At 28.4% G+C, this 26,004-nt stretch overlaps 4 protein-coding genes across 4 annotated transcripts; 2 read left to right on the plus strand and 2 right to left on the minus strand.

Annotated features, from left to right (window-relative positions):
* Positions 1 to 312: 312 nt before the first annotated feature.
* LOC101256180 (uncharacterized protein At1g66480-like) lies at positions 313 to 3,232 on the minus strand. The gene is made up of 2 exons (XM_004238799.5): positions 2,321 to 3,232; positions 313 to 735 (listed from the first exon to the last, which is right to left on the minus strand). The coding sequence occupies exons 1-2, from the start codon at positions 2,987 to 2,989 to the stop codon at positions 673 to 675; spliced, it is 732 nt and encodes a 243-aa protein (XP_004238847.1). The 5' UTR covers positions 2,990 to 3,232; the 3' UTR covers positions 313 to 672.
* Positions 3,233 to 13,348: 10,116 nt separating this feature from the next.
* On the plus strand, positions 13,349 to 15,426 carry LOC101256484 (uncharacterized protein At1g66480). The gene is made up of 2 exons (XM_004238800.5): positions 13,349 to 14,295; positions 15,227 to 15,426. Exons 1-2 carry the CDS (start codon positions 13,648 to 13,650, stop codon positions 15,287 to 15,289), a joined length of 711 nt encoding a protein of 236 aa, XP_004238848.1. The 5' UTR covers positions 13,349 to 13,647; the 3' UTR covers positions 15,290 to 15,426.
* A 2,339-nt stretch (positions 15,427 to 17,765) lies between these two features.
* LOC101251168 (uncharacterized protein At1g66480-like) lies at positions 17,766 to 19,613 on the plus strand. The gene is made up of 2 exons (XM_004253360.5): positions 17,766 to 18,588; positions 19,287 to 19,613. Exons 1-2 carry the CDS (start codon positions 17,941 to 17,943, stop codon positions 19,347 to 19,349), a joined length of 711 nt encoding a protein of 236 aa, XP_004253408.1. The 5' UTR covers positions 17,766 to 17,940; the 3' UTR covers positions 19,350 to 19,613.
* Positions 19,614 to 21,168: 1,555 nt separating this feature from the next.
* LOC101256774 (U-box domain-containing protein 11) lies at positions 21,169 to 25,824 on the minus strand. Its single transcript, XM_004238801.5, has 4 exons — positions 25,194 to 25,824; positions 23,549 to 23,665; positions 23,016 to 23,462; positions 21,169 to 22,565 (listed from the first exon to the last, which is right to left on the minus strand). The coding sequence occupies exons 1-4, from the start codon at positions 25,497 to 25,499 to the stop codon at positions 21,483 to 21,485; spliced, it is 1,953 nt and encodes a 650-aa protein (XP_004238849.1). The 5' UTR covers positions 25,500 to 25,824; the 3' UTR covers positions 21,169 to 21,482.
* Between the last annotated feature and the right edge of the window lie 180 nt (positions 25,825 to 26,004).

Consider the following 26,004-nt stretch of genomic DNA (forward strand, 5'->3'; position numbering starts at 1 on the left):
GCTTCGATAATAATGACGACGACGACGGTGATGTCGTCTGCGACCGGTCAATATTAAAAAATAGAGATTTTATATTTTTTTTACTATTGTCGCTTTATGATGTGGCAAAAAATTATTCCCTCACGCGCCTAGTAGAGTGTGATTTCAATTTCTACGCCAGGTGGACAAAAAAGGTGCACGTGTTGGATGAAAAAACAAGTTTGGAGGGGTTAATTCAAACAAAATAAAGTTTAAGTGTAGACCGAATAAAAAGCTTCAAGTTCAGAGGGTAATGAATACTTTTGCCAAAAATAAAATAAAACAAGTGGAAAATTGGATACAAATGTAATAATCATAACCAGTTTCTCGCATAATTCACTTCTAATTTTCAGCTTCTTAATTTTTACAATACAGAAAATGACTAAAACCTGATTAAGAAAAGAAAAGAAAAGGACAATCGAGTCGATGCATAAAGCATTCTGCATTAATTAGCAGAGTTCGGAAAAGAGCCGCGCGTGATGTAGACGACTTAGCTATCATAATGCAATCATTAGTAACTGCTTTTACGATTCAAACCCCTGACCTACATAGTACTAATTAAAAATAGCTGAAAAATTTTGCGAGTGAATTCGGAGATGACTTGTACATAAAACTATATAATATAATAAAATAGATTTTTTTTTGCTCTATTTGTTATGAAGCTGTCATTGCTAATTGAATCTCCCCTTCTGTAATTGGCAAGAACCCTACACGTTTCTGCAATCAAATGAACAAAAAGATTGAAAATAATTAACAAATGTAGAAGATTATATTATAATGCATAATTAAAAATTGTATTACTAATCTAATTGACATAAAAAATATTATAATTTTTGGATATGTTATATTGGTATGCAACCAAACTTGATCACATCATAGTTAGTTATAATGAATTAATCAAATATTAGATAATAATAAAAATATTTGGGAATCTATTACGTGTGAAATAGTGCAGGCTCACAAATTAAAATCACACACATGTTTGTTACACTCCCCATAGGGTTTGAAAGTCCGTTAAAAATAAATTCGAAATATCTGAATAAGAGCGAATGAATCATATTTATCTTGACATAACTTTCGATAATATCTCTTAGTAAATCTAAAAACATAATTCACGACTACAAACAAGCAAGTTTTCTACAAAAATCATCAAATGATCAGATTATTAATGATATACTGATAAAAACGTCTATAAAAAATTAATGTTTTTATATTACCTATTGTTTGATATCATCTATTAACTCCTTCAAAATCTTATCCACTAATTAAAGAAACTAAATAGATTTAATAAAAGCTATTTTTGGTAGCCGTTAGGTAACAAATTAGTTGATAAGGCACTATTTCACACTTCAATCTCTTTCATTTAATTTTCTTTTATTAATTTGGTCTTAAAAAATTATAAATAATTTTTAGTATTACATGCACGTATAAATACTTTATTTTATCGTACTAAGGAAACAAAACTTTCCTTTTCCATAACCAATTTCTTATTTTTTTATATAAGGTAGATATCTAAACTTTATATTTAATTTCTATATGCATACAAAAAAAATTATTATAAAGAAGAAAACGTTGAAGTCATCAAAGTTTGACTTTGGAAAGCTTTAATTAAGTAAAATTGTTAAATCAATTTAAATAATATTGTGATAATTAGTTGATGATTGAAGTAAAATTAGAATTTAATTTTTAAAGAATATTGAAGCAGTCAATTTTGAAATTAAATTCCATAAATGGAAAGGCTTTTCACACTCATGTAATTTGACAAAATTACATTGACCATGCAGCTTCTGACTTCTCAATTTTTTTATTAGTTTATCATTTCAAATTATCTATCGTGATTTATAAAAATAATTATCTCAAATTATTTAAGAAGATCAAAACATCAAAGGGAGTAAAATAGTCTAAAACTCTAATTGATTTTAATATGTACTTAAAGGAAGTATAAATGAAAAATACGATTAACAACTTGAGACAGATCAATATCATGAAATTTGGTGGAATATAATGAAAATTAAAAAAATCAATATATTTGCTGCTCGAATTTCTTAAAAATATTTATAGGTATGTCTCAAATTTTCTAAAAATAGTGCATTGTTGAATAATGATATGAATATGATAATATTTTGAAGAATCTGAACAAACATATCTATTTACTAAATATATTTCTAACTTACCAGCGCGTTATTTTTATAATTATATATTGAGAATCGTGATAAGAACGTGAACCAAAAATATTAAAATTTAATAAAGAAATCACATAACATGAAAAGTGGATCAATGTCCATAATGAAGAGAACATTACCTCTCGAGATCTAATTCCCTTCTTAATTAATATTCCTCCATTATTTTTCTTCCATTGACTTTGATCTTCCTCGATCAACGGTCCACTTTTACTCTGAAACAAGTCGGTCTGAACACCATCGTTATTACTACTCATGCAAAGTTTCATAATTTTCTCAGCGACGTCACTCCCATCTTTACTTTGCATCATCAATTTCTCCACCTCCCCTTTTGGTAACCTTAGCTTCAACCTCACGGGTTGGGCCTGAGGCCCAACACCATCGAGTGGGCCCGAACCAAAGCTAGACGAATACTCTTCACTCATCATAACACTAGCGGGCTTCATGATTGTCAAGTCAGACGCGGATCTCCTGGCTAGCATTAAAGTCTCAAGCCTATCCTTAGCGCTCATCTGGATCCCTGAACGGACCCTTCTCGGGTTGTTATTCTTCTCTTCAGGGAATTTGGGTAATTCTACGAGAAAATAAAGTCTTTTGGACTTTAACTCTTGTTGAGGTTCTAATGGCTTTGCTCGTACCCCGAAATGCTTTACTTCTTCTGATTCTAATAATACCATCGATGGATAATTTTTCAAAACCTCGTTTGCATAAACTGGGGTTTTGAATTTCATCGTTTGTCCATCGATTTTCATTACCTTTGTTGTTTTTTTTCTTCCTAGACTATTCCCCATATCAGTTTTTTTTTTGTTTTTTGTTTCTTTGTATGATACTTGTTGAAGGGTTGCGCTTTGTTTTTCTTCGTCTTATATATATAATGAAGACTATATAATATAACAAATAGAATAAGTAATAATATTTTTTTGGTTTTTTTATTTTCTTATTATGGATATGTTTTTTCTTGGAATCCTCTTGAAATTATAGTGGCACGAGTTGAGGACAAATGGGTGTAAAATAATGACATTTAAAAAGGGATCTTAAGTAGCAGTATAGATATAATTATTTGTTTATTTATGTGTATGGGTCAAAGAAAGAGTACCGCAGGTTTTGACGATTTTAAAAATATTATAAAAACGTTTTTATTGGGAAAATTGAAATTTCAATAGTCTAGGAGCTATTTAATTATTTTCATACACTCTAATTTGCAATAATATGAATTTTATTATTTTTTGGTGCATTTAGATACATGTATCTCAGAATACATAGAGTCAAAATTAGGCGTTATTTGTTTAGATACACTGTATCCAAGAAGATCTGAATGTAGCTCGTCTCCTGTTCATCTAGCTCGACACTCTCATATCAATTTGATATCCCATATATATATTAATCCACTAGATACACATTAGATGCATGTATCTGGCCAGTGTCTAATTTAGTGTATTTAGTATCAAAAATACATATATCTATATATGTCTTCCTCAATATATGACAAAAAAGCTCTTAATTAATGTTCAGATAGTAATTATTATTCAATTATATACATATAAGATATATGTTCTACCATATATTTTTTCGAGGTTGTTAACGTGATAATATTTTCTTAGAGAGTCCGAACAATTTAGGTAATAACAAAAAATGAGTCACTAGATATGTCACATTCCGTTATCTAATGGATGACGTTACTAATTTTGGTAGCCATCGAAGCTACCATGTTCCCCACATTTAACGGATTTTGCACCTCTAAAGATTAACTAATTAATATCCATAGTCTATATATTTATCATATCATTTTAATTATCGCTAGATAATGACTTCATTGACGATAAAGGTAGAAAATTATTTAGACATATCGTTGGAGAAGGTGCAGGCAGTGAAAGTGAAAGAGAAGAAATTACTTATTGATGATATTATGTTACTAATATATTTATCGTATTAAAATGTCAGTGTCACGTTAAATCAAACATTCACCTTTCGATAGGGATGAGAAAATAAGAAGTATACATTTGAGTAAATTATTTGACTAATGTCATAAGTATGTTCTTCTTCTTTCTAGTGCGTGAGTAGTGGGGAAAAGATAATTAGTAGTGTGAGAAATTAATTAAGTCCATGATGTTTTAATATTAATCTAATCTCACTAGTTAAATATAAATTAATTAATTATAATTAAAGGTGTGGATTCATGAATTTCTAACAAAGATCCCATTTTTTGTCATCATCTCATGTGCTTTTTTGACTCTCTTTTTAATTTTTTCATGTTGAAATTATCAAAACTTCACCAAACATAGACTTATTCTAATTTTAATCAATTTTTGTCCCCCATGCAAAAAGTCTGCAAATTTGTTATACTAATCCATAAAATATATACACGTAGATATAATAATGAATGCACGTTGTTACTAATTGTTATAATTATATAATCATACTAAGTAAAGGTAAAAAGTGGATAGATAATTTTTGTTTACGTTATAAGACTTCAATTACTACTTAAGGTCTAATTTGGTGTTCTAATTATGAAATGGTATAAATTTCTAGATCTAGTAGAATTAGTATGTTGAATAGTAGTAAGTTTTGTTCTAACTTGTGTTGGAAGGTACAATACAAAATTAACTACACATCCGTGATAACTAGGGGCGTACGATGAATTGAAATAGAAATTGAATTGAGTTATGACGAAGTTTAAGTTTATGACGGAGTTCAAGTTTACTTTGGACTCAAATATACTAAAAATCGTGTTAAGTCATGATCCATCAATTTTAATCTGCTTAATCTCAATAATTACGCTATTAAGGCTAGTTAGATGGTCGATGGTTGTACTATTGCTAATAGTAGACTAATGCACCACGAATACTAATAATAGTAATTGTGAATAATAATAAATAACGTCTTATTAAAGTATTAATGAATGAATATATAACTAATAATTATAAAAACAAAGAAAACACACTTAATAAACTAATTAAATTTGAATAATTCAGAATCAAACCTCTAGAACCAAAAATGTGACACATAATTCTAAAAACCTCTATAAAAAGTATTAGCGGCATTAATACAAATAAAAATTTGTTTTGACTAATAAAAAGACAATTGATAGACAAATCCAAGTTTGGTAGTTGAAAACAGAAATCAACATGTTTGACTAATTAAATCCTAAAGTCAGCATTATTTGAAACATTACTTAATGATAGTGATTTTTTAAATATATTTTTTAAAATATAATTTTGTAGCTTTTATTTGGATGAAAAACACAAGGTCCTCAAAACTTTGGCTTAAAAAACCGTGATTGGTGATAAATGAAAATCAAATATGTTTGGCTCATATTTCTTCATGCAAACTAAAATAACTTTTATAGTCTTTTTTCTCTCATTATTTTTCACTCAAAATTGATCAATAATAAATATTATAATAAAGTACCGTTACACCTAATTGTTTGAAATTTCGATAGAACTTTATGACAAATTTTCAACCTATATTCCATTTGCTACATCCTTTAATTTCACCAAAATCCTAACTCCCTTGGAAATAAATTTAATTAATTTGCTTATTTTGAGGACAAAATGTTCCTTTTTATTCCATTTGCCTACAACTAATAAATGTTTTGGGCCAGTAAATTAAAGAATCTTCTTGCTCCGATTTATTTTAGCCGATTGATTTTTTAATAGGTTCTAGATTTAACAATTTTCGTTCGTAAATATCTTTTTTTTACTCTTTATGCCTCTATATATCGTTCTTTGTTTAGTATTTGCTCTTTTTGAATTTTATGTGAAATTATGACATAATTTTTTCATTAAAAAAGTACTTATTCAAAATGTTTTCTAATGTACTTATAGGTATAATATTGTATTTCTATCAGATTTTCGATCAATCTATATCGTTAAGGTTTCTCTTTTTCATTTCCACATTGGTTAGATTGACAGTGTCTTTTTCAAGATAAAACTATAGAGAACCAAAATTATTTCTCATAGTTATATAGTTTCAAAATTGATAATTGGTAATTTAGGTCCACTTCATCTATAGGAAAATGAACAACATACAGTGACAAATAGTCTAGTGTGAACTCTTTGCCATTTCATTATTCTTCAATCTCATTTTAAATTATAATATCATATGTGTAAATTAAAGGACATTTTTTTTTAATTTGAATGCCCATATAGGCCATACAAAGACAAGAGATTGAAAGATAATTACCTAACAATTTTTTTTCTTTGACATAGACATATATGATATTGTCTATTTTTTTATCTGCTATTCAATATTTATACTAAAATTCGATTAAGTAGGACTCGCGTTGTGAAGAGCCCCATTCGAGGGGAAGTGCTTTCTATCGGTGATTTTTTCATATCTAAAACTCGAACTTGAAATCTCAGTCCCATTCGTGAATCATATCAGACATTTTTTTTCATTGCACAAAATTAAAGGAAAATAAACGGCTAATTTTGGAAATGATTTTTTTTATTGGTGAAATAGATGTTCAACCTACCTTCCAAAAATATCACATCATGTCAAATTGGTATTATACACATCACTAGAATTATAGGTAGGGAAAGTATAGTGAAAAGTCTATCAAATACTAATAATTTTGAAATTGGATAGACCTAACCTTCAAATATTATTGTAATCTTTTTGAAATGACATTTCAAAAAAATTCTGTTGATCTCTCTAATCACTTCAATTATTCAATATAAGTATTATTTACTTTATTTTACTATTAAAATCCTGCTTAATGGAAAGATAGTCCAAGGTTATGTCTAAATGAGTCATGAAGAGTATAATTACGAACATTAATTTATTACCTCCTAATTAATTGAATATATCACAATATTAGGTCATACTTAAAATTGTGAAAAATATATTATTTAATCAAAGACCACACTTTTCGACTTAATAAAAGGGCGATGAATAGAAATGTAATTTATTTTTCTAATAAAGGCAATGCTTTTTTCATGAGATAAAAGAGATGGTATATAAAGAACATGACATTATCATTGACTTAATCAGAGGTTTCAGATTCGAACTTTTCGTATTATTTTTTTAATAGGGAGTATTTTTGCGCTTCCTCCTGAATGGAACCAACGTGATATGCATTTAAATTAATCAAGCTTTAATGCAGTTATCGAACACTAAATAGAAAAAAAAAAACTACTCTTGAATAGGTTTCATTATATCAAGAAACATAGAAATAAATTTGTGATGGAATAGTCTTTAATGATTTTATGATAAAATTTATAAATAAAATTAAGACAAACTAAACATGATTGTCGCGAATCAGCTACAAATTTATAATGAACATATAATTCATTATAATTTCGTCACAAATTTATAAAAGATAATAAATCAAATTAGCTATAATCTTAGATCGCTAATCTATTACTAAATTACTCGCAGCTAACTTTTTATTTTTATTTTTGTAATACATTGTTAAATTTCTCATAACTAACGCAATTATTTTTTTGATACCCCGTCTTTGTTATTTAACTACATAATTCATCTCTAATTAATATCTTTTTTTTCTAGTTGTGATCGATTAGGATCAGACCTACTTTTCGAAATACAAATTCAATCGATCAAACTCAATAACTTTATTCTAAACTCTATTCACAAGACATTAAAAAAAAAAAAGTCCAATTATATATCCAAAAAACTTATTTTCCCTTCTCTAGCCTTATCCAACTTTAATAAAAAGTATAGAATAAATGGTATACGTAGGCCATGCATGCAGCTTTTGATTATTATTAGTCCCATGGGCGGCGCCTTCAACCTTTTTATGTGCCATCACTACTTGTTCCAAATGACACTTCCTAGAAGCACAAATGGCTGCGATATACTCGATTCGATAAAATTAATTCATGAAAATATAATATTTTTATTTATTTTATCGTAATTAAGATTCATAACACATATTATGATCTATTTTAGGTTAGGTTCAAGTTGTATTACTTTTTAAGTTTATTTATTAATTTTTTATAATTTAATTTAAAATCATGACACGTATTATCTGATTTTTGACTAACATTTACATGGATTTTTCATTTGAGTTTAGTGATTAGCTTTGTCTTATATTCTTGGAAGGTATATCGTATTGTCTGCTTTAGGCTTGAATATGCATAGATCAAATTTGTCATTTTGGACTAATTAATATTATATATATTTTATAAAGTTCTTTGCTTTTCTCTCCCCTTTTTATACGAATTTACCTAAGAATATCATGTATGTATACCTTTATTTTCAAAAGTTTGAATATTTTCCTCTTTTTTTGTTGATTATTTAATTTATATTTTTACAATCTTTTAAGTAATCTATTCCGTGACAGTTTAAAACCAAGGTTTTAATTAAGTACACGTATAGAACTTGTACTGTGTGTATCTAATTAGTTGATTACTTAGTAATAATTAGGATTACGTACATTAATCACGTACGGCGTGGATGAGTGGATCCATTAATTATCAATTTATCATCATCGTTAAGTACTTTTTGGTCTTAATGATCAAAACTAATTACACCAACATTGACCTTTTCTAGAAGTTATGCAAATTATAAATTATAATATAGTATAAAATATTATTTTTTTTGTCTAAAACACGTGAATAATTATTCGTGTACGTAAAAAAGAGTCGTTATTATATACTCTAATGAATTATCGTTTTAAAAAGTTGACAAGGAATAATTCTTTTTATGTTATAATAATTCTTTTAAAACCAAAATATATACATATGTTGATTGGTGTAGTTTATAGAAAATAGATTTTTTGATTAACTAAAACTAATTAAGATTAAGAATCATATTCAGAAATTATTATCGATAAAAAATAATCAAAATATTTTAACAAATTCTTCATAACACGGTATACAAATAAATAAGTCAATTTTAGAAGTTTGACCAAACAGATTACAATCATATTCATCGACTTACGATTTCAACTTGTATTAGGTATCTTTTTTTTCTTTCTAAAGATTATGACTCTATGAGATTTATTAGGCCCCTCTATAATTAATCATTGAATTTTCACTTAAATTAATTGTATTATAAGCTGACTTTTACTAACTTAATTATCCTACAAAGTCAAGTGTTCATACCTTTTTACTTTTTTTTTTCTGATTTTTATATGTTCACACCAATATTATTACAAGTAGGTTGAATTTTTGTGTCTCTTAAGAAAAAAAAAATTATTTTCCTTTTCAAGAACTAATCATTTTAAAATTATATTAGACATGAAAATGTAGTGTAATGACAAAATTACATGTCTATAAGAATTCTAAATTAATATAAATGTTTTAATTTTGCAACATGTTTAATTTAATACAAGCTAAATATATGTGATAAAGAATAATTCAAATGGACAAAGGTTCACACAATATTAGATTAATTAAAATCATCAATGATATTCATTTTTCCAAATTTGTGTACTTGTTCTCAATTTTGAATAGACGATGAAATTAATTTCATTTTTGTATAGACGATGAAATTTCTCATTATCGAAATAAAATAAAATCCTTTCTTTCTTTAGCCAAAAAAAAAAGAAAAGAAAAAGAAACTTTGATCATAATTTAATTAAAAGGTCAAGTATATCTATGATAAACCAATATATATTATTTACAATTGAATATTTCCTACACCTCCTATATTCAAGTGATAATTTTTTTTTATATATATTTTAATTTCTAGCAAATTTTCTGAAAAATTGATATTTTAATATTTACAAAGCTGCATTTATTTGAAAAAAAAATTCATTTTTTTCAAAGTATGCAAATAAATTCCATTCTAATAATGAGAGCTTGATTTTTTTTTCTCCTTCTTCTAAAAATATGAACATATATAGCACATGGAACACCTAGACATTGAGGTTGATAGTTTGACATAATGTTAATTCAAGTTTCCAAAAAAAAAAAACATTAGGTGAAATATTAGAGATTGTTGACTAGAACTAGAATTATGGAGGATTTTACTAGTACTTTATAAGAAAAAATAGGTAATATATTAGACATAACATATTATTGACTAGAACTATAATTGTGGGGCATTTTACTAGTAGGATATAAGAAAAATAATGTGTTATTAGAAACAAGGACGAATAAGAACACTTTTTAATTTGTTGAAAAATTATATTATATAAATAGAATAAATACGAATGAAATTATTTTTGACTTGACAAATGTACAACAAAAAAAGTTGTGTGATAAAGATAAGACGATAGAAAAATAAATATCGACTTATCAAATTTACTATTTTCCATGTTGAATGCCTTGAATCGGACCCGTTACAACAGAAAGGACGGGGATCTCGCTGCCCGGTCAGCGAGTCGGGGGGTCCAGGGGGGCGACGCGCCCCCTGGCCTGGGGGTCCGGGGGGGACGGAGACGCCCCCGGCCCGACGGTATACAATGTTGCTGTATTGGGCCCTTAATTATCTGTCAATTCTGTATGTTGGGCCCAAGCCTGTTAGGGCGTAGCTTAGCACTATTTATTGACGCTATGGCAAACCCTATTCTGTAATTCTGTTTTTGCCTCTCCATAATAAAACTGTTCCCTCTCTTCCCCGTGGACGTAGCTAATTTATTGATGAATCACGTAAATCTGTTGTCTTGTTTTTCGCGTTTATATTTTCTCGTATTATCTCGAATTCCGCACAACATTTTAGTTTATTCTTTCATCATTACTAGGAAAACGATTTTTTTTGAATATATATATATATTTTACTTTTCTTATTTGAATTCATGGCTCCGTCAATCTACGTTACAAGACTATTGTTGAGAAATTATAACGTTGACTAAAATGATGCATTTTTGTTGGAACTATTGTTACTATTTAAGTTACTTTTTGACCTATCATATTACAAAAATTATATAAATCAACTCTAATTTGAAGATTTTTTTTTTTAATACAGTCTTTTTTTTTTTTTTAGTCAAAGGTGTAACTCAGTAAGTAATCACCGAAAACTCCTCTAAATTGGGATTGAATGTAACGTGTTATATGTGTTTTTGACTAATTTATCCAAATATTGTTGTCCTTTTGTAATCATTCAAATATTATAATTGCTCTCATTTCGAGTTGTACTCCTAACAATTCTTTTTCATATTTAAAATTTGAATTTGTAAATATAATTATATTATAATTTTACGTGTATTGTAGATACATAAAAAAAATATTGAAAAGAGTGTTACTACAATCTTTTGTAACATTCTGGTTTAGTGATAAAGTTCTTATATACGTTCACTGTATTAGGTCGCTTGATTCAATAAAAACAGTATAGAAAGTAAAATTAAAGTTAAAGCACACAAACTATTTCAACATTTAGGATTCGTAATTAAATATTAACATGGTTAGTTATATTTAACAGATTGAGATTGTAGTGCTATAGAATCAAATTTCAATACGAATAAAGAAGGTATGGTTATATAATGAAGTTAATTGTCTTTGCTTAGAGAGGTAAGAAGAGAAACCTAAAGAGTTACATTTTTGTACTCAATATTGTTTTATAATCTTAAGTAAAAAAGACTAGATAATTTATTTATATTCGTCTGAACTTTGATGAATAAAATCATTGATACTACGTAATAATAATAAAAAATTTAAATATTTCGTAAAATTAATTAAATGTTGGCTAGCTAACTCGAGCACTATAATTATCTACCCAAAAAACACATGATGACAACGGAACGGGAGTTCTTTTACTAATTCGGATCAACACCGTTAATTACGCAAGTCTTTTTCATTAATTAAACAAGCTAAATTCTTAATTATTTAATTAACCAATGAGTTTATATTAATTTTAAATAATATACCAAATTACGTTAATCATCATAATCGTTCCCCATAATTCACGGAGCTTATTTTTTTCTTAAAAAATATATATATTTATTTATAGAATATGAATGAGAAGATGAGTACAAAATGAAGATTTGATTTATTGACACATTTTGTGTATATCATGTTAATAAAATCCTCAATGTCTAAATTGTTCTACATATCACGAGTCCTAATAAAATTCAAATCAAGTATCATAAAATCTATTTAAAGTTGATGCTCTCAATAATAAAATAGTCTTACTATTACGTACACCACAATGAGTATTAAGGAGAAGTGCTGTTATTTTTTACTAATTTTTTTTATTAGAGAAAAATATTATATGTTATTAAATTTTTTAAATACAAAGCTCAAATTCGAGTTGTTATGATTTATTACACTTGCAATAATATAAAGTAGAAATTGAAGGGTTATCGAATAAATTTATTACAAAAACGAATATAACAAAACTAAGGTAGTCTTTTCATAGACTAAAAATAAATAAATAAAGACCACAACAAAACTACGCAAACAAACAAAGAAATATGAAACAAAAAAAAGTAATCACTTTTTATTGGAAAAAACTTATCTCAACAAAAAAGGTAATTACTTTTTCTATGTGAAATGTATTATTACGTAATTTAATAAATTAAATAAATTATAAATTTAGACACATAACATATATATATTGACTTAGTGTAAATACCTGGTACGAGTAAATTTTATCTTTTTTTATTATAATTTGATCTCCAAATACAAAAAAGAAAAAAAACTAATATTACAATCCTTGAGATATCTAAGTAGTCAAAGTTAACCTTCCAACAATTAAATACAAACTTCTAGTCCCTTTGCTTATGAGTCGTTAAAAATTAGCAAATTATATTACTATTATTCTAAGTTGAAATAGCTTAACTGAGTAATTAGTGATGAAGTCAGAAATTTCACGATTTATGGATTCAAACACAAGGGTAATGACTCATTCGAGACATCTGAAATCGCTGGGCTACAATAGCCAAATTGTGTCAAGAATGTCCATAATATATTATTTAATTACTATATGTATCATTTTATTTGTATATACAATATTTTTTTCAACGAACAATGTCCAACTAAAAACCTTAACAACTACATAATACTACTCATTAGTCGTTACTTTCTAATCTTTTTCTAGATGGTTAAAATCAAATTTAAATTTTTATATATAAACCATCAACGTAAACAATATATTTTACACCATTATATTATCCAAAAGATATTTATCAATAGTATGTTTTACAACATTATATCATTCATGAAAAGAATAAGATTGAATACATGATTAATAAACATGACTTAATAGTGTAAAAATAAATAGCTAATTATTACATAAACTTTATTAAACTTTAAATTAATGTTTCCATATTTTTCAAATCAAAATAAATAGCTAATTATTACACAACTTTATTAAACTTTAAATTAATATTTCCATATTTTTCAAATCTGCACTCTTTCTTTGACCCATTAACAAACAATTACTACTATTTATCTCCTTGTCCTTATCTTACACCAACTTCTCCATTTCTTCTATTTATTATATCCCAACATTCTATAAAAGCCCAAAACAATAAATTTTTCATCATAAATTCTTCTCTCTTATTTTTGCTTTTAAATTCCCCCCAAAAAAAAAAATCCATAAAATGGGGAACAGTCTAGGAGGAAAAAAAACAACAAAAGTGATGAAAATCGATGGACAAACGATGAAATTCAAAACCCCAATTTATGCAAATGAGGTTCTGAAAAATTATCCATCGATGGTATTATTAGAATCAGAAGAAGTAAAACATTATGGGGTACGAGCAAAACCACTAGAGCCTCAACAAGAGTTAAAGTCTAAAAGGCTTTATTTTCTCGTTGAATTACCTAAATTCCCTGAAGAGAACAAAAAGAGCACTAGAAGGGTCCGTTCCGCGATCCAAATGAGCGCTAAGGATCGTCTGGAGACACTTATGTTAGCGCGGAGATCCACGTCTGACTTGTCAATCATGAAGCCAGCTAGTATTGTGACTGAAGAGTGTTCGTCTTATCATAATAATAATAATAACAATAACAATAATAATAATAATAACTCCGCTTCAGATGTACTCAATAGTGGTGGGCCGTCTCAGGCCCACCCTACGAGACTGAAGTTGAGGTTATCGAAATCGGAGGTAGAGAAATTGATGATGGAGAGCAAAGATGAGAATGAGGTGGCTGAGAAAATTATGAAACTTTGCATGAACAACAACAATTGTGGAACAAGTCATAATAATGGAGGAGCAATAAAGAAAGGACTCAAATCAAGAGAGGTATTGTTCTTATCATAATTCTAGTTATACAAATAAAATAAATATTTGATATTCGTAGATTGATTAAGATATGTATAAACTGATTCGAACATAAATAATCACTTTTCTGACTAGAGATTGACTAAATCATAGAATTATATATAGTCATATCAATATATGTATAGCTTAATCTCAAATTTTAGATTATAAATTTTATTTGTTTTTTCATATTAAATTTTTGTTATTAATTTAACATCATCATATAAATTATGACAGAGGAAGTTACAAAATTAAACTTTGCTTTTTAATTTCCTCATTTGATATAGTCAAAGTTGGTGCAAAAAGGAAATAGAAACACGTTTAGTAAATAGATTAAAATGAAAATACACATTTACGAATGTTTGACCAGAATTTATCTCTTTTTTATTTTATTTTATTTTATTTGAAAATAAACATTTAGTCATAAAAACTTTAAATACAAATTGGTATTTAAGATTTTAAAAATACCTTAAAACCTTGTTATATAAATATTTCTTTTTCTGAAAATTCTATTTTCCCGATATAACAAATATATTCGATAAGATAATTACAAAATATCTAAATCGTAAAAAAGTGAATCATAAATAAAACTTTGATAACTCCAACTATATAATATTATTTATGTTTAATATTTAGGCATAATATCATGAAAATTATTGGTTAGCTAACCGTTAAAGATAAACACTAGCTCTTGGTAGTGTACCAAACATAATTTTTATTATAATTTAGAAAAATAAAATTTGTTGAAACATATTATTCAGTCCATGATAACGTATGTAACTCATCACTGTGATGTCATTTTTAATTGTGACAAATTAAATATTACAAAAATAATTTTGGATAAATATATTACTTTTTTTTTTATAATTATTCTTCTTTGGATTGACCTTTTTTTTTAATTATTATTATGCAGAAACGAGTAGGATTTATGCCAATTACAGAAGGAGAGATTCAAGTAGCAGTGGCTGCTTCTTAAACCAATAATAATAATAATAGAAATTAGAAAGAAAAAAAATATTCAATAGCTAGCAATAATAATAATAATAATCATAATATAGATAGTTGGTGTAAATAATTTTTATATAATATTCCGTCTTTTCTTTCTAAAATATCGTCATATATATTCCTTATTCGAATTTATTGTACGATCTTTTTATTTTACATGTTCTCATCAGCGATGTGCATAGCGACAAACTTGATACACAAAATTTGACTTCTTTTATACTAAATATAGTAGCTAATTAGTTGCAAAATCTTTTGACTTGTTAAATACATTATTATTTATAATACATCGTCAAGAAACTTGCTCAAATATATGAAAATTTATGATATAAAATAATTTGTAAATGAAAATCTTAATAGCGCAAAACAAAAAATAACATATATGTACTTGTAAAAAAGAAAAAAACCTTTTTAAATTTATAATACAATGAAAAATCTTGATAGTTTAGTTGGTTGAATTCTTATTTTATTGGTAAAGATTTAATTTCTCGCCTGAATAATTCCTATTTTTTTTATAAAAATAAATAATTTAAAATAAATCATTAATATTTGTGTATCTTGGCTAAGGATAAAATGTTACTATTTTGGATTTGTTTTTACTTTTTTATATATATCCATTTTACATTGCCTAAAAGTATAATTAAACAAAAACGTTTTTGTTAATTCATTGATTTTTGTTTAATACTATTTTGTTTTTCACCATATCAATCTCTTTCCATATTATTGAGTAAATAAATATATAAAATGATTATTAATTATTAAATTAAATTAATGAGAAGTGATTATTTTTTAATCAATTATTTTTAACTAAATAAAATAAATGAAATGAAAGTGATATTTATCGACCGATATATATATATATATATATATATATATATATATATATCGACCTAAATTTATTGTTCAACATAATTGGGATTGAAACTTCAAACATATTAGGTGCAATAGTACATTGTAATAAATACACATCAAGAAAAGCATACAAATCTAGACAAATTGATTATTGTTATTTTCATGTATCCTTAATAAATAACATGATATTAAAGTACTATTTGTAATTAAAATAATAATTTAAATTAATTATTAGTCTTCTTATTACATTGTCCATCATATCCTTAACCTAAAGAATTAATCACCTCATAGTATTTGTGGTATATAATTATTATTTTTAAATAATTAAATATTTCTACAAACAAAATAACGATATCTCATTTTTTTATGAACGGGACTAACATTTTATTTTTGACGGTAGAAAATTATACCTTCTAAGTAGCAAAGGTATTAATAAGTCAATAGAAGTTATTACTTATTATTACATGCCAAAAAAAGGCTTAAAATTGAAGTCGAGATAAAAAAAAATATTAATTTTTTTCAATCGATTAATCTGAGTTAAACTTAAAACATATAAAAAAAATATCGAATCAAAATTTGTTTCAATTGAAATTTCCTCCATCTGAAATTAAAAATTTATATCTGATCGGAATAACTTGAAGTCTCGAAGTTCACCCTTAACTCCCGTATTTAAAAAATCAAGTTGACAACGTAAACAAAATTCTTTTGTCCACTACTTTTTACCTTTGCGTGAGTATGATTATTTATTTAATTATTAACAACTTTTTTTAACCTATACGTCTATTGAAATAATTAATATTATATAAATTGAATTAAATTTGCATACTTTTAGTGGGGACAACATATAGAAATTATTAGAAAAGGTCAATATTGGTGTAACTTATGATAACTATATAATATATTCACCATGATTTACGTATAATTTTTCTACCTAAGTATCCTAATTATTACTTACTTAGTAAAATAATTAACCAATGATTAGGTTACCTTGACAATTTACACTAATCCTTTTCCGTCCTATTTTATGGGGTCGTATTTTGATAAATAAATTATAAATGATTATATATACGCAATATTTTTGAGACAAATTAAAAACGAAAAAAATATTTGTTTGACTCATTATACTACTCATAATTAATTATCTTATTTACACCATTTTGCCTCCTTTTAGTTTTGGATTTTGTAGAGAAATTTGTGATACATATTATACAAATTAAAAGGTATGCATGTGAAAATTCATTTATTAAGACGACTAAATATGTTGTTGAAGTTTTAGCCAAGGGCTATGCATGTGCATTTATTAATGTGGTAACATGGTTTGATAACGTACGTACTTGATTCTCCGGCACGCAAATTGAGAAAAACGATCTTAGTTCATAAGATAAAAATAAATTTTTGATTTGAACGTGAATAATATAATGTGAAAATTTAATATGAAGTAAATTATGAATTAACAAGATGAATATGATTTTAATACTATAATAAGAAATAAACCTTGAATGTTATATTTTTATATATATATTTTTAAATATATTAAATAAAAGAATTATCACAAATATATTATAAAACAAATTAAGATTCTAATTATCTTTTTTTTTCTCCAAAAAATTGTCAAAGTAGGCCTACATTTTCGACAACTCTGAACTTTCTTTTGGCCCCAACTTATATATCTTGCCACCCACTTGCATTTAATTTGAGCTCATCTCTAAGCTTTATAATTATAAATGTTACATTTTTTTTTTTGGTTGTTAGATTTGAAAAAGGAAATTAAATATGGGGAATATTATTCTTGGAAGAAAAAAGAGTACAAAGGTGATGAAAATCGATGGACAAACGATGAAATTCAAAACCCCAGTTTATGCAAATGAGGTTTTGAAAAATTATCCATCCATGGTATTATTAGAATCGGAAGAAGTAAAGCATTTCGGGGTTCGAGCAAAGCCATTAGAGCCTCAACAAGAGTTAAAGCCCAAAAGGCTTTATTTTCTGGTTGAATTACCCAAATTACCCGAAGAGAATAAAAAAAGCCCGTTTAGGGCCCGTTCCGCGATCCAAATGAGCGCGAAGGAACGGCTCGAGACACTAATGCTAGCAAGGAGATCAGCGTCCGACTTGTCAATCATGAAGCCTACTAGTATGATGATGAGTACTCACGAGTACTCATCTAGTCATACAAATAACCCTACTTTAGGTATACTCAATAGTGGTGGGCCGGCTCAGGGCCGCCCTACGAGACTGAAGTTGAGGTTATCGAAAGTGGAGGTGGAGAAATTGATGATGGAGAGCAAAGATGAGAATGAGGTTGCTCATAAAATTATGAAACTTTGCATGAATAACAACAACGGTGGAAATGAACCTTTGATGGAACAACAAAGTCATAATAATGAAGGAATAGTTAAGAAAGGGGTTAAATCGCGAGAGGTATCATTCTCATCTTATTTATAATCACACAAATATTTATAGTTTTCAAACTCTTATATCCACTCAACCATTATATAAATTTGAATCAAATCTTCATTTGATATTAGTCAAAGTTTACGCTTAGACAGTAATGATATAGTTGAAGATATTTACACAACATGAAAACACGTTAAATTTAATAAATTATGTATATCGTGAAATAAGGTTTTACCGACTAGTTAGATAATATTTTCAAGAATAATTGTCTGCTAAATTATTCGAATTTACGTCATTTAAATTATTACATCAAATTCCTACTATCCACTATCGAAATTCGATTAATAATTTAATTGACGTAAATTGATTCAAACACCACTATCTAACCATTTATTAGAGCTCCAAATTTTTTTGATTAACCAAAACAACACCCAACTCATTCTTTCAACTTCAATTATTAATTCGTTATGCCTAAATTATTGGTTAATTAACTAATTACAGTTCGAATTAAGTAAGCATTTTTGGTAGTGTAACAACAATAATAATTATTTATACACCACACCTAAAATTCGAAACGTAACATATAATTATGGAAAACTTATGATGACTTAAATAAGTTTAAAGAGACAACGTAACTAATTAATAATTAGTGTAACTAATTTTGATTTTGTATAATCTTCTTTTGGTTAATTTTTTTTTTTTTTTGGGCTAATGTAATGCAGAAACGTGTAGGGTTCTTGCCAATAACAGAAGGGGAGATCCAATTAGCAGAGGCAGCTTCTTAATTAATTAACAAAAATGGTAATTAGAAAAAAAAAATATTATATAGCTTTTCTATAGTGTAGTAAAGTTTTTAGCTACTTATTAGTACTAAAATTATGTATTGTTTGCAAATTTTCACTATACTTATTAGTACTAATAATGTATCTTGTAAATTAGTCAGGCTCATTTTGCTTTTTTTCGTTTATCGAGAGTCAGACTATATATGTGAATTTTAATTATAGTATTTTATTCTAAAAAACGCGAGGTAATGATATAATTTCAAAGAAGTTCATTAGATATAAAAATCGAACAGAAGAGACCTAGCTTAAATAATTCGTTAAATTTTGTCACATCAATTATACATATATTATATATCTGATGATTATTTTTCGTTTAAACGGGTGTTGACTAATACTAGATTAACTCCTTATCCCATTTAAATTTACTACACTATCTATATTTATAGATGAATTAGTATGACATTCACTATATACAAATTTTACATATACTTAAGAATAAAAAGTAATTGTTAATTATTATTGTTATTCTTTTATTCTCCCTTTTTTTTTTAAAAAAAAAAACTAATTAGGGACTAAAAAAAATTTATTCCAAGGACCTTTATTGATAAGAAGAGAAGTATATTTGAACTTTCTTTAGACAACACATAAATTCATTATATAAAAATCGATTAAGAATCTGAAATTTATAAATCTTTGCAAGTTACAATAATCTCAAGCTAAAACAACTTAAGTATATAATTAAATATTAAAAACATTTCATAAATTTCTTAATATATATATATATATATATATATATATATATATATATATATATATTTATTTATTTATAAAAAGTTATTAAATTTACATAAACTAATAAATTAAATATCATAAATCCTCTCCCAAATCCAACTTTAGCAAAAGGTAACAAAATATTGGCTGCATGTACCGTTTGATTAATCAATTTTTATTTTTTAGGTACATGCAACTTGTTACTCGAATTAATACTTGAAAAGAAAGAACTTTAATTTATTGAAAAGCAATTTGGATGGTTCTTCCATTTTGGAGAAAATTCAACTAAAAATTCAAGTTGTCACTATGAGTTTAATATTGACAAAAAATTAATCAAGTTGCTTGGATGTGTACCTAAAAAGAAGTTTTTGATTTCACTATAAAGATTAAAAGTTCTCTTTAAAATCGACTTTCATATTATATATGTTAAGTATATTATATGTTCTCTTTAACAATATCTCAGTATAACTATAATATCTAAAAGATATCGTGTGGCGCCTAGAGTTAGCTGTAACAGGATCTCTAGAACTCACCATTCGCCCGAAAGCACAGTTGTTTTTAATACCAAAACGGACCTGTAACACCATTAGTCTGTTAGCGGTGTCTAAAATTCAATCTTTCTCGCTGAATTTTTGAGTTTTATACCTACACTATCACTAAGTATTAATCGAAACACACCTCTAAGTATAAGTTGTTTCCTTTTCCTCCCTGAACAATAGTGATATTTCAGGCAGAAAAAAAGTGAACTAGTAGTTGAGACGTATTTCAATAAACATTTAATGATAGTTCAAGTAGGAAACTCATACACCTGATAATACAAGTAGGAAATTCAAAAAAAAATCAAAACAGTCGAGATACTTTAGGTGTGTTTTTGACCCTCGACTCTAATGCTAGACATGCTTTAGGCTCAACTTGCTTCCATTACCATAGTATAACATTCCATTGCTATGTTTCAGAAGGGAATATCAAGATTCATATAACCAAACTTTTTGGTTAATTCAATGAAGATGCCACAAACACAAGTTATTGACAAGCAACACAAAAAGCACACTTCTCCAAATATATATATGTATATATTAAAATGTCCTGTATCGTACACTAGTTTATACATCATCTTCGCAATAGATGTAATGAACTGGTAGTTCGAGTAAAAGAAAAACAGATATGAGTAAAAGAAAAACAGATATCAATCTATGGCACACTCGAAAACTGAGTAAATTAGATATATATATATATATATATATGAACTGTAAAGCAATGAGAATGGCTTTGTTCTCATGCTTGTTTTAAGTCGATCACACTGTAAAAGATAACGTGTAATATTCGTGGTCAGATCTGAATGAAAGGATAAATAACGAGAAGTACCTAAATGCGCGTGCTATGTTGCTGAGACTTTCTAATATGCTCCAACAGTGAAGTCGCCTTCCTCTTGGCCCTCTCCGTGCCACTCATTGTGAGCTGTGTAAGAGGTATAACAGCACCGAGCCTACAAAGGCAAGAAAGGTTCTCGGAATCTCTCTTGCACAACGAGAGTAAGATGGCAGCTGCATTCTCTTTACTACGAGATAGACCTGTCCTAAGAAGATCTATCAATACTGGGATTGTGCTAGTTTTTGCTATGGCCTCCTTAGCCTCTTGGTTGTTAGCTAGGACAGAAAGAATGGTCAAAGGTTCATCGACCATGCAGCTGCTTGAATCCGTTAGCATTTCCAGCAGCGCTGGTATAATCCCTGCACGAACAGCTCGACCCTTGTTTCCTTGATATATGCACAAATTAAACAATGCTGATGCAGCGTCTTTTTTTCCTCTGGTATTTCCTGTCAGAAGCAAATCTATGAGAGCTGGTATGGCTCCTGACGCGCCTATTAGTATTTTATTCTCGTTTCCAAGCGACAAACTAAAAATGGTTGCGGCTGCATTCTCTTTTGCCTCCGTGCTCCCCGCTCTGAGAACTTGAACGATAGAAGGAATGGCATCAGATAGCATTATAATCCTTTTGTTGTCATCGAATATAGAAAGGTTAAGAACGGCAGTGACTGCATTCTCTTGGATTTGCGTGTCTTCAGATGTCAACAACTTAACTAGGACTGGAATTGCTCCCGCTTCAGCAATCAAAATTCTGTTGTCTGTGCTTCTTTTGGAAAGTGAACGGATCTCGGCTACTGCAGCCCTGCAATCCTCCACGGACCTGCTTGAAAGCTTTCGGACAAGTACCTCCATAGCTCCTATTTCCCCAATAACATAGCGAAATGATCCATCACTTCTCTTTATTTTCCCATTTGCAAATACGGTTGGCTGTTGTATATTGTTCTTTGCACACCAATCGATAATTAGATTTCGCAGAGCATAGTTTGGGGTAAGCGTGAGATTGTGGAGCTGTTGCTGAGTTTTTGGGCATGTTGTGTGGCCGCCATCTATCCATTGTTGTATGTACGATCTCTCATAAGTCTGTAAGGTTACGAAACGAGTACATTGGAACAAATTCTGTAGAAGCTAAAAATTTCCTATCTAAGAAACAACCAAAGACATCCATAGACATGTTAAAGTAAAGAGTAATGGTCAAAAACACATCTAAAGTATCCGGTTGTTCGAGTTTTATACCTCAACTATCAGGTGTGCGAGTTTCCTACATGAACTTTCACTAACTATTTATCAACACACACCTCAACTATAAGTTGTTGCCTTTTTCTACATGAAATATCACCACCGTACCGTTAAGGTAGGATAAGGGAACAATGATAGTTGAGGTATGTCTTTGATAATAGTTGGTGATAGTTCAGATAAAAAATTCGCATACCGAATAATTCAGGTATGAAACTCGAAAAACCGAAACACTTTAGGCGTGTTTACTGTAATTGACCCTTCAATCTAAAGTAAATGGAGTTACACGCATATTACCTGCCCTGTGGCAGCCACAATAACAGGATCCCTCATGAGCTCAAGGGATATAGGGCAAATAAACTCTGTAGGAGTTACAGGACAGTTGGACTTTTTACTCTCCTCGTGACTCTTAAGCGGAGAGTCATCTTCCCCGAAAATCTCCGGATCACCAATACCAGACAATTTGGATGAATTTCCTATTCTTTCCGACTCCTGAAAAATCCGACTGCAATAACTTTGGTTTCGAACACTACCTCGAGGAACACGTCCAACTTTTGGCCTAACTTCATGATCAATATTGCCAATATTTTCTATATGTAAAGTTCCAATTCCACTATTTCCTGAATGGAGTAGATCAATCTCTTTATCCAGTGGTTGTGACGATGCTCGAGATAATAAGTTTGACTTCACAGGGCCACCATACTTTTCTGTGGCTCGTCTCAACTGTGCTCTGACCAATTCAACCTGGAAAAAGTAAGAAATATCAGAGGGGGAAATAGCAAAAGGACGAGCACAACAGGAAAAGATAAAAGGCAAAGCTCAACGCAAACCTGCTCTTGTACTTCTTCTGATATGTCAAAATGATCATATGGGAAGTTACCAAGGGCTTTCTCCAATTTCCATGTAACACATTGAAACCGGAAGTTTATTTTCTTCACTGCGACATCCTTGAGTCAAGAAAAAGCACATATTAGAGAGGTATAACACACTGCCTTGGATGAGGATTGAGACATCATTAAATAATACAGAGACCTCAACAAGGAAGAAAAAGTTGTTTTTCTCAATTGTCAATGTGATTAACACAGGCAATCTGTTCCATTTCCACATTTTGGAGGCACAAGTTGGATATATAACCAATATAGTGAACCCAAGGGTCCAACCTAGCAGTCAACGAAGTTGGAATGGATCATGGGAAACCAGCGTTCAAATCTGAACAGAAGCAAAAACTACATGCACGCTGGCACAAATACCACCAATTTAAGAATTTTTTTTAGCAGAATCATTAGTCGGCTACCAATGAAATTGTACCAAGATTGACCATAGTCTTGATTCCTAGACCAAATCGAATAGCTTCCTAATTTTCTATGGACAGATCATCTAAATTTAAATGCAATCATTTAGACTGCTTAAGGATTACTCTTGGACTTTGTCCAACTGATAAGCAGTGAGTTGTAAGAGCTAAGGCCTCACAAGAAAATTGGACTTAACAGAATAAAAAAGAAGTGCATCGAATAAGATGATCGGGAGCATAATTTGACGACATAGCTGATATTCGAAGGTGGTTGAATAAAACTAGAAACATTGTTGACCCATGTCACGGTTTCACTAGCAAAGCTTAAGTTCATGGCTCGCAAAGTCAAATTAAGTGACAAAAAGTTATTTAACCAGAAAACTTTTGTTTACAGATAAATCTACAATTCCTAGTTGAATCAGATGAATCTTTCTTGGCAATTCTACCATAGAATTTAAAAATTGTGGTTGTTCATCAATGTATGCATATTCACAACTAAGCATAAAAACTGAATGGACGGATCATATTTAACAGCACGCACATTTCTTTCAATTTAGGGGCGTAGCTAGGCTATAAGGCAGAGGCAGAGACAAACTATAGCTTATGGGTTCAGCCAAATCTAGAAACTTACTAAGATTCCGAATCCATAAGCTTCAAATCTCGACTCCACCTCTGACATAATGGGAATCAACAAATAGACCAAAAGATTGAAACTTTACAACACCAAATGCAAAATATGACAACATGGGATTTAACACATATACCAAAAGATTGGAACTTTACAACACCAAATGCAAAATATGACAACATGGGATTTAACACATAGACCAAAAGATTGAAACTTTACAACACCAAATGCAAAATATGACAACATGGGATTTAACACATAGACCAAAAGATTGAAACTTTACAACACCAAATGCAAAATATGACAACATGGGATTTAACACATAGACAAAAAGATTGAAACTTTACAACACCAAATGCAAATTATGACAACATGGGAATCAACAAATAGACAAAAAGATTGAAACTTTACAACACCAAATGCAAAATATGACAAGATGGGATTTATCAAATAGATAAAAAGATTGAAACTTTACTACACCAAATGCAAAAATTTGACAAAATGGGAATCAACACATAGATAAAAAGATTGGTACTTTACTAAACAGGACACTTACAGAGTGGATCTTGGGATCAAGTTCATTAGCTGCTAAAAGTAGTTGTTTTGCAGCTTGAAGAGCAACAGAGAGATCAGAAAAACAAGAATTGAATGAAGAAGATGAAGAACCCAAAAGGGTATTTGTGTCTTTTAACTCATCAAACAAATGAGCCAAAAGTGTAACTCTTCTTGCTAAATCTGTACAATCTTTCTTGAATTTACCATAAAATCCAGCAATTGAGATCTGTGACACCTCATGGAGTAGCCGTAGTAGGGTGGCAATAGGGTGGTCTCCGGCAACGGCGGTGGCTTCTCCGCCGGCCATGGTGGTTGTGTTTTTTTTGGTGGATAAGTGTCAGTACAAACACTAATGGGTATTAATGAAGCTCGAGTTAAATTGTTGTTGTTGCAATTTTTTTTTATTTAATTTTAACTCCATACAAATTTTTTATTTTTATTTTAAATTAAAGATATATAAAATATATTAAAATATTTATTATACTTTATGTAAAAAAAACTGAAAATTGGAAGAGGTAATACTATATATTTGAGAAAATTGCTATATCAACATTGACAGATATATAAAATATATTAAAATATTTGTTATACTTTATGTTAAGAAAAAAGGAAAAAATATATTTTTTAAAAAATAAAAAATAAAAATTGGAAGAGGTAATACTATTTATTTGAGAAAATTGCTATATGAACATTGATTTTGTCAAATAAATTAATTTTTATATAAATATTTAAGAATATTACCGTAGAAAAAATCAGCATCTATCAGCTGTCAATTTATACTAATTTTGTCTCTTAATAAAAAAAAAGATTTT

Source organism: Solanum lycopersicum, chromosome 5 (genome assembly GCF_036512215.1).
Source record: "Solanum lycopersicum chromosome 5, SLM_r2.1".
NCBI classification, from domain to species: Eukaryota; Viridiplantae; Streptophyta; class Magnoliopsida; order Solanales; family Solanaceae; genus Solanum; species Solanum lycopersicum.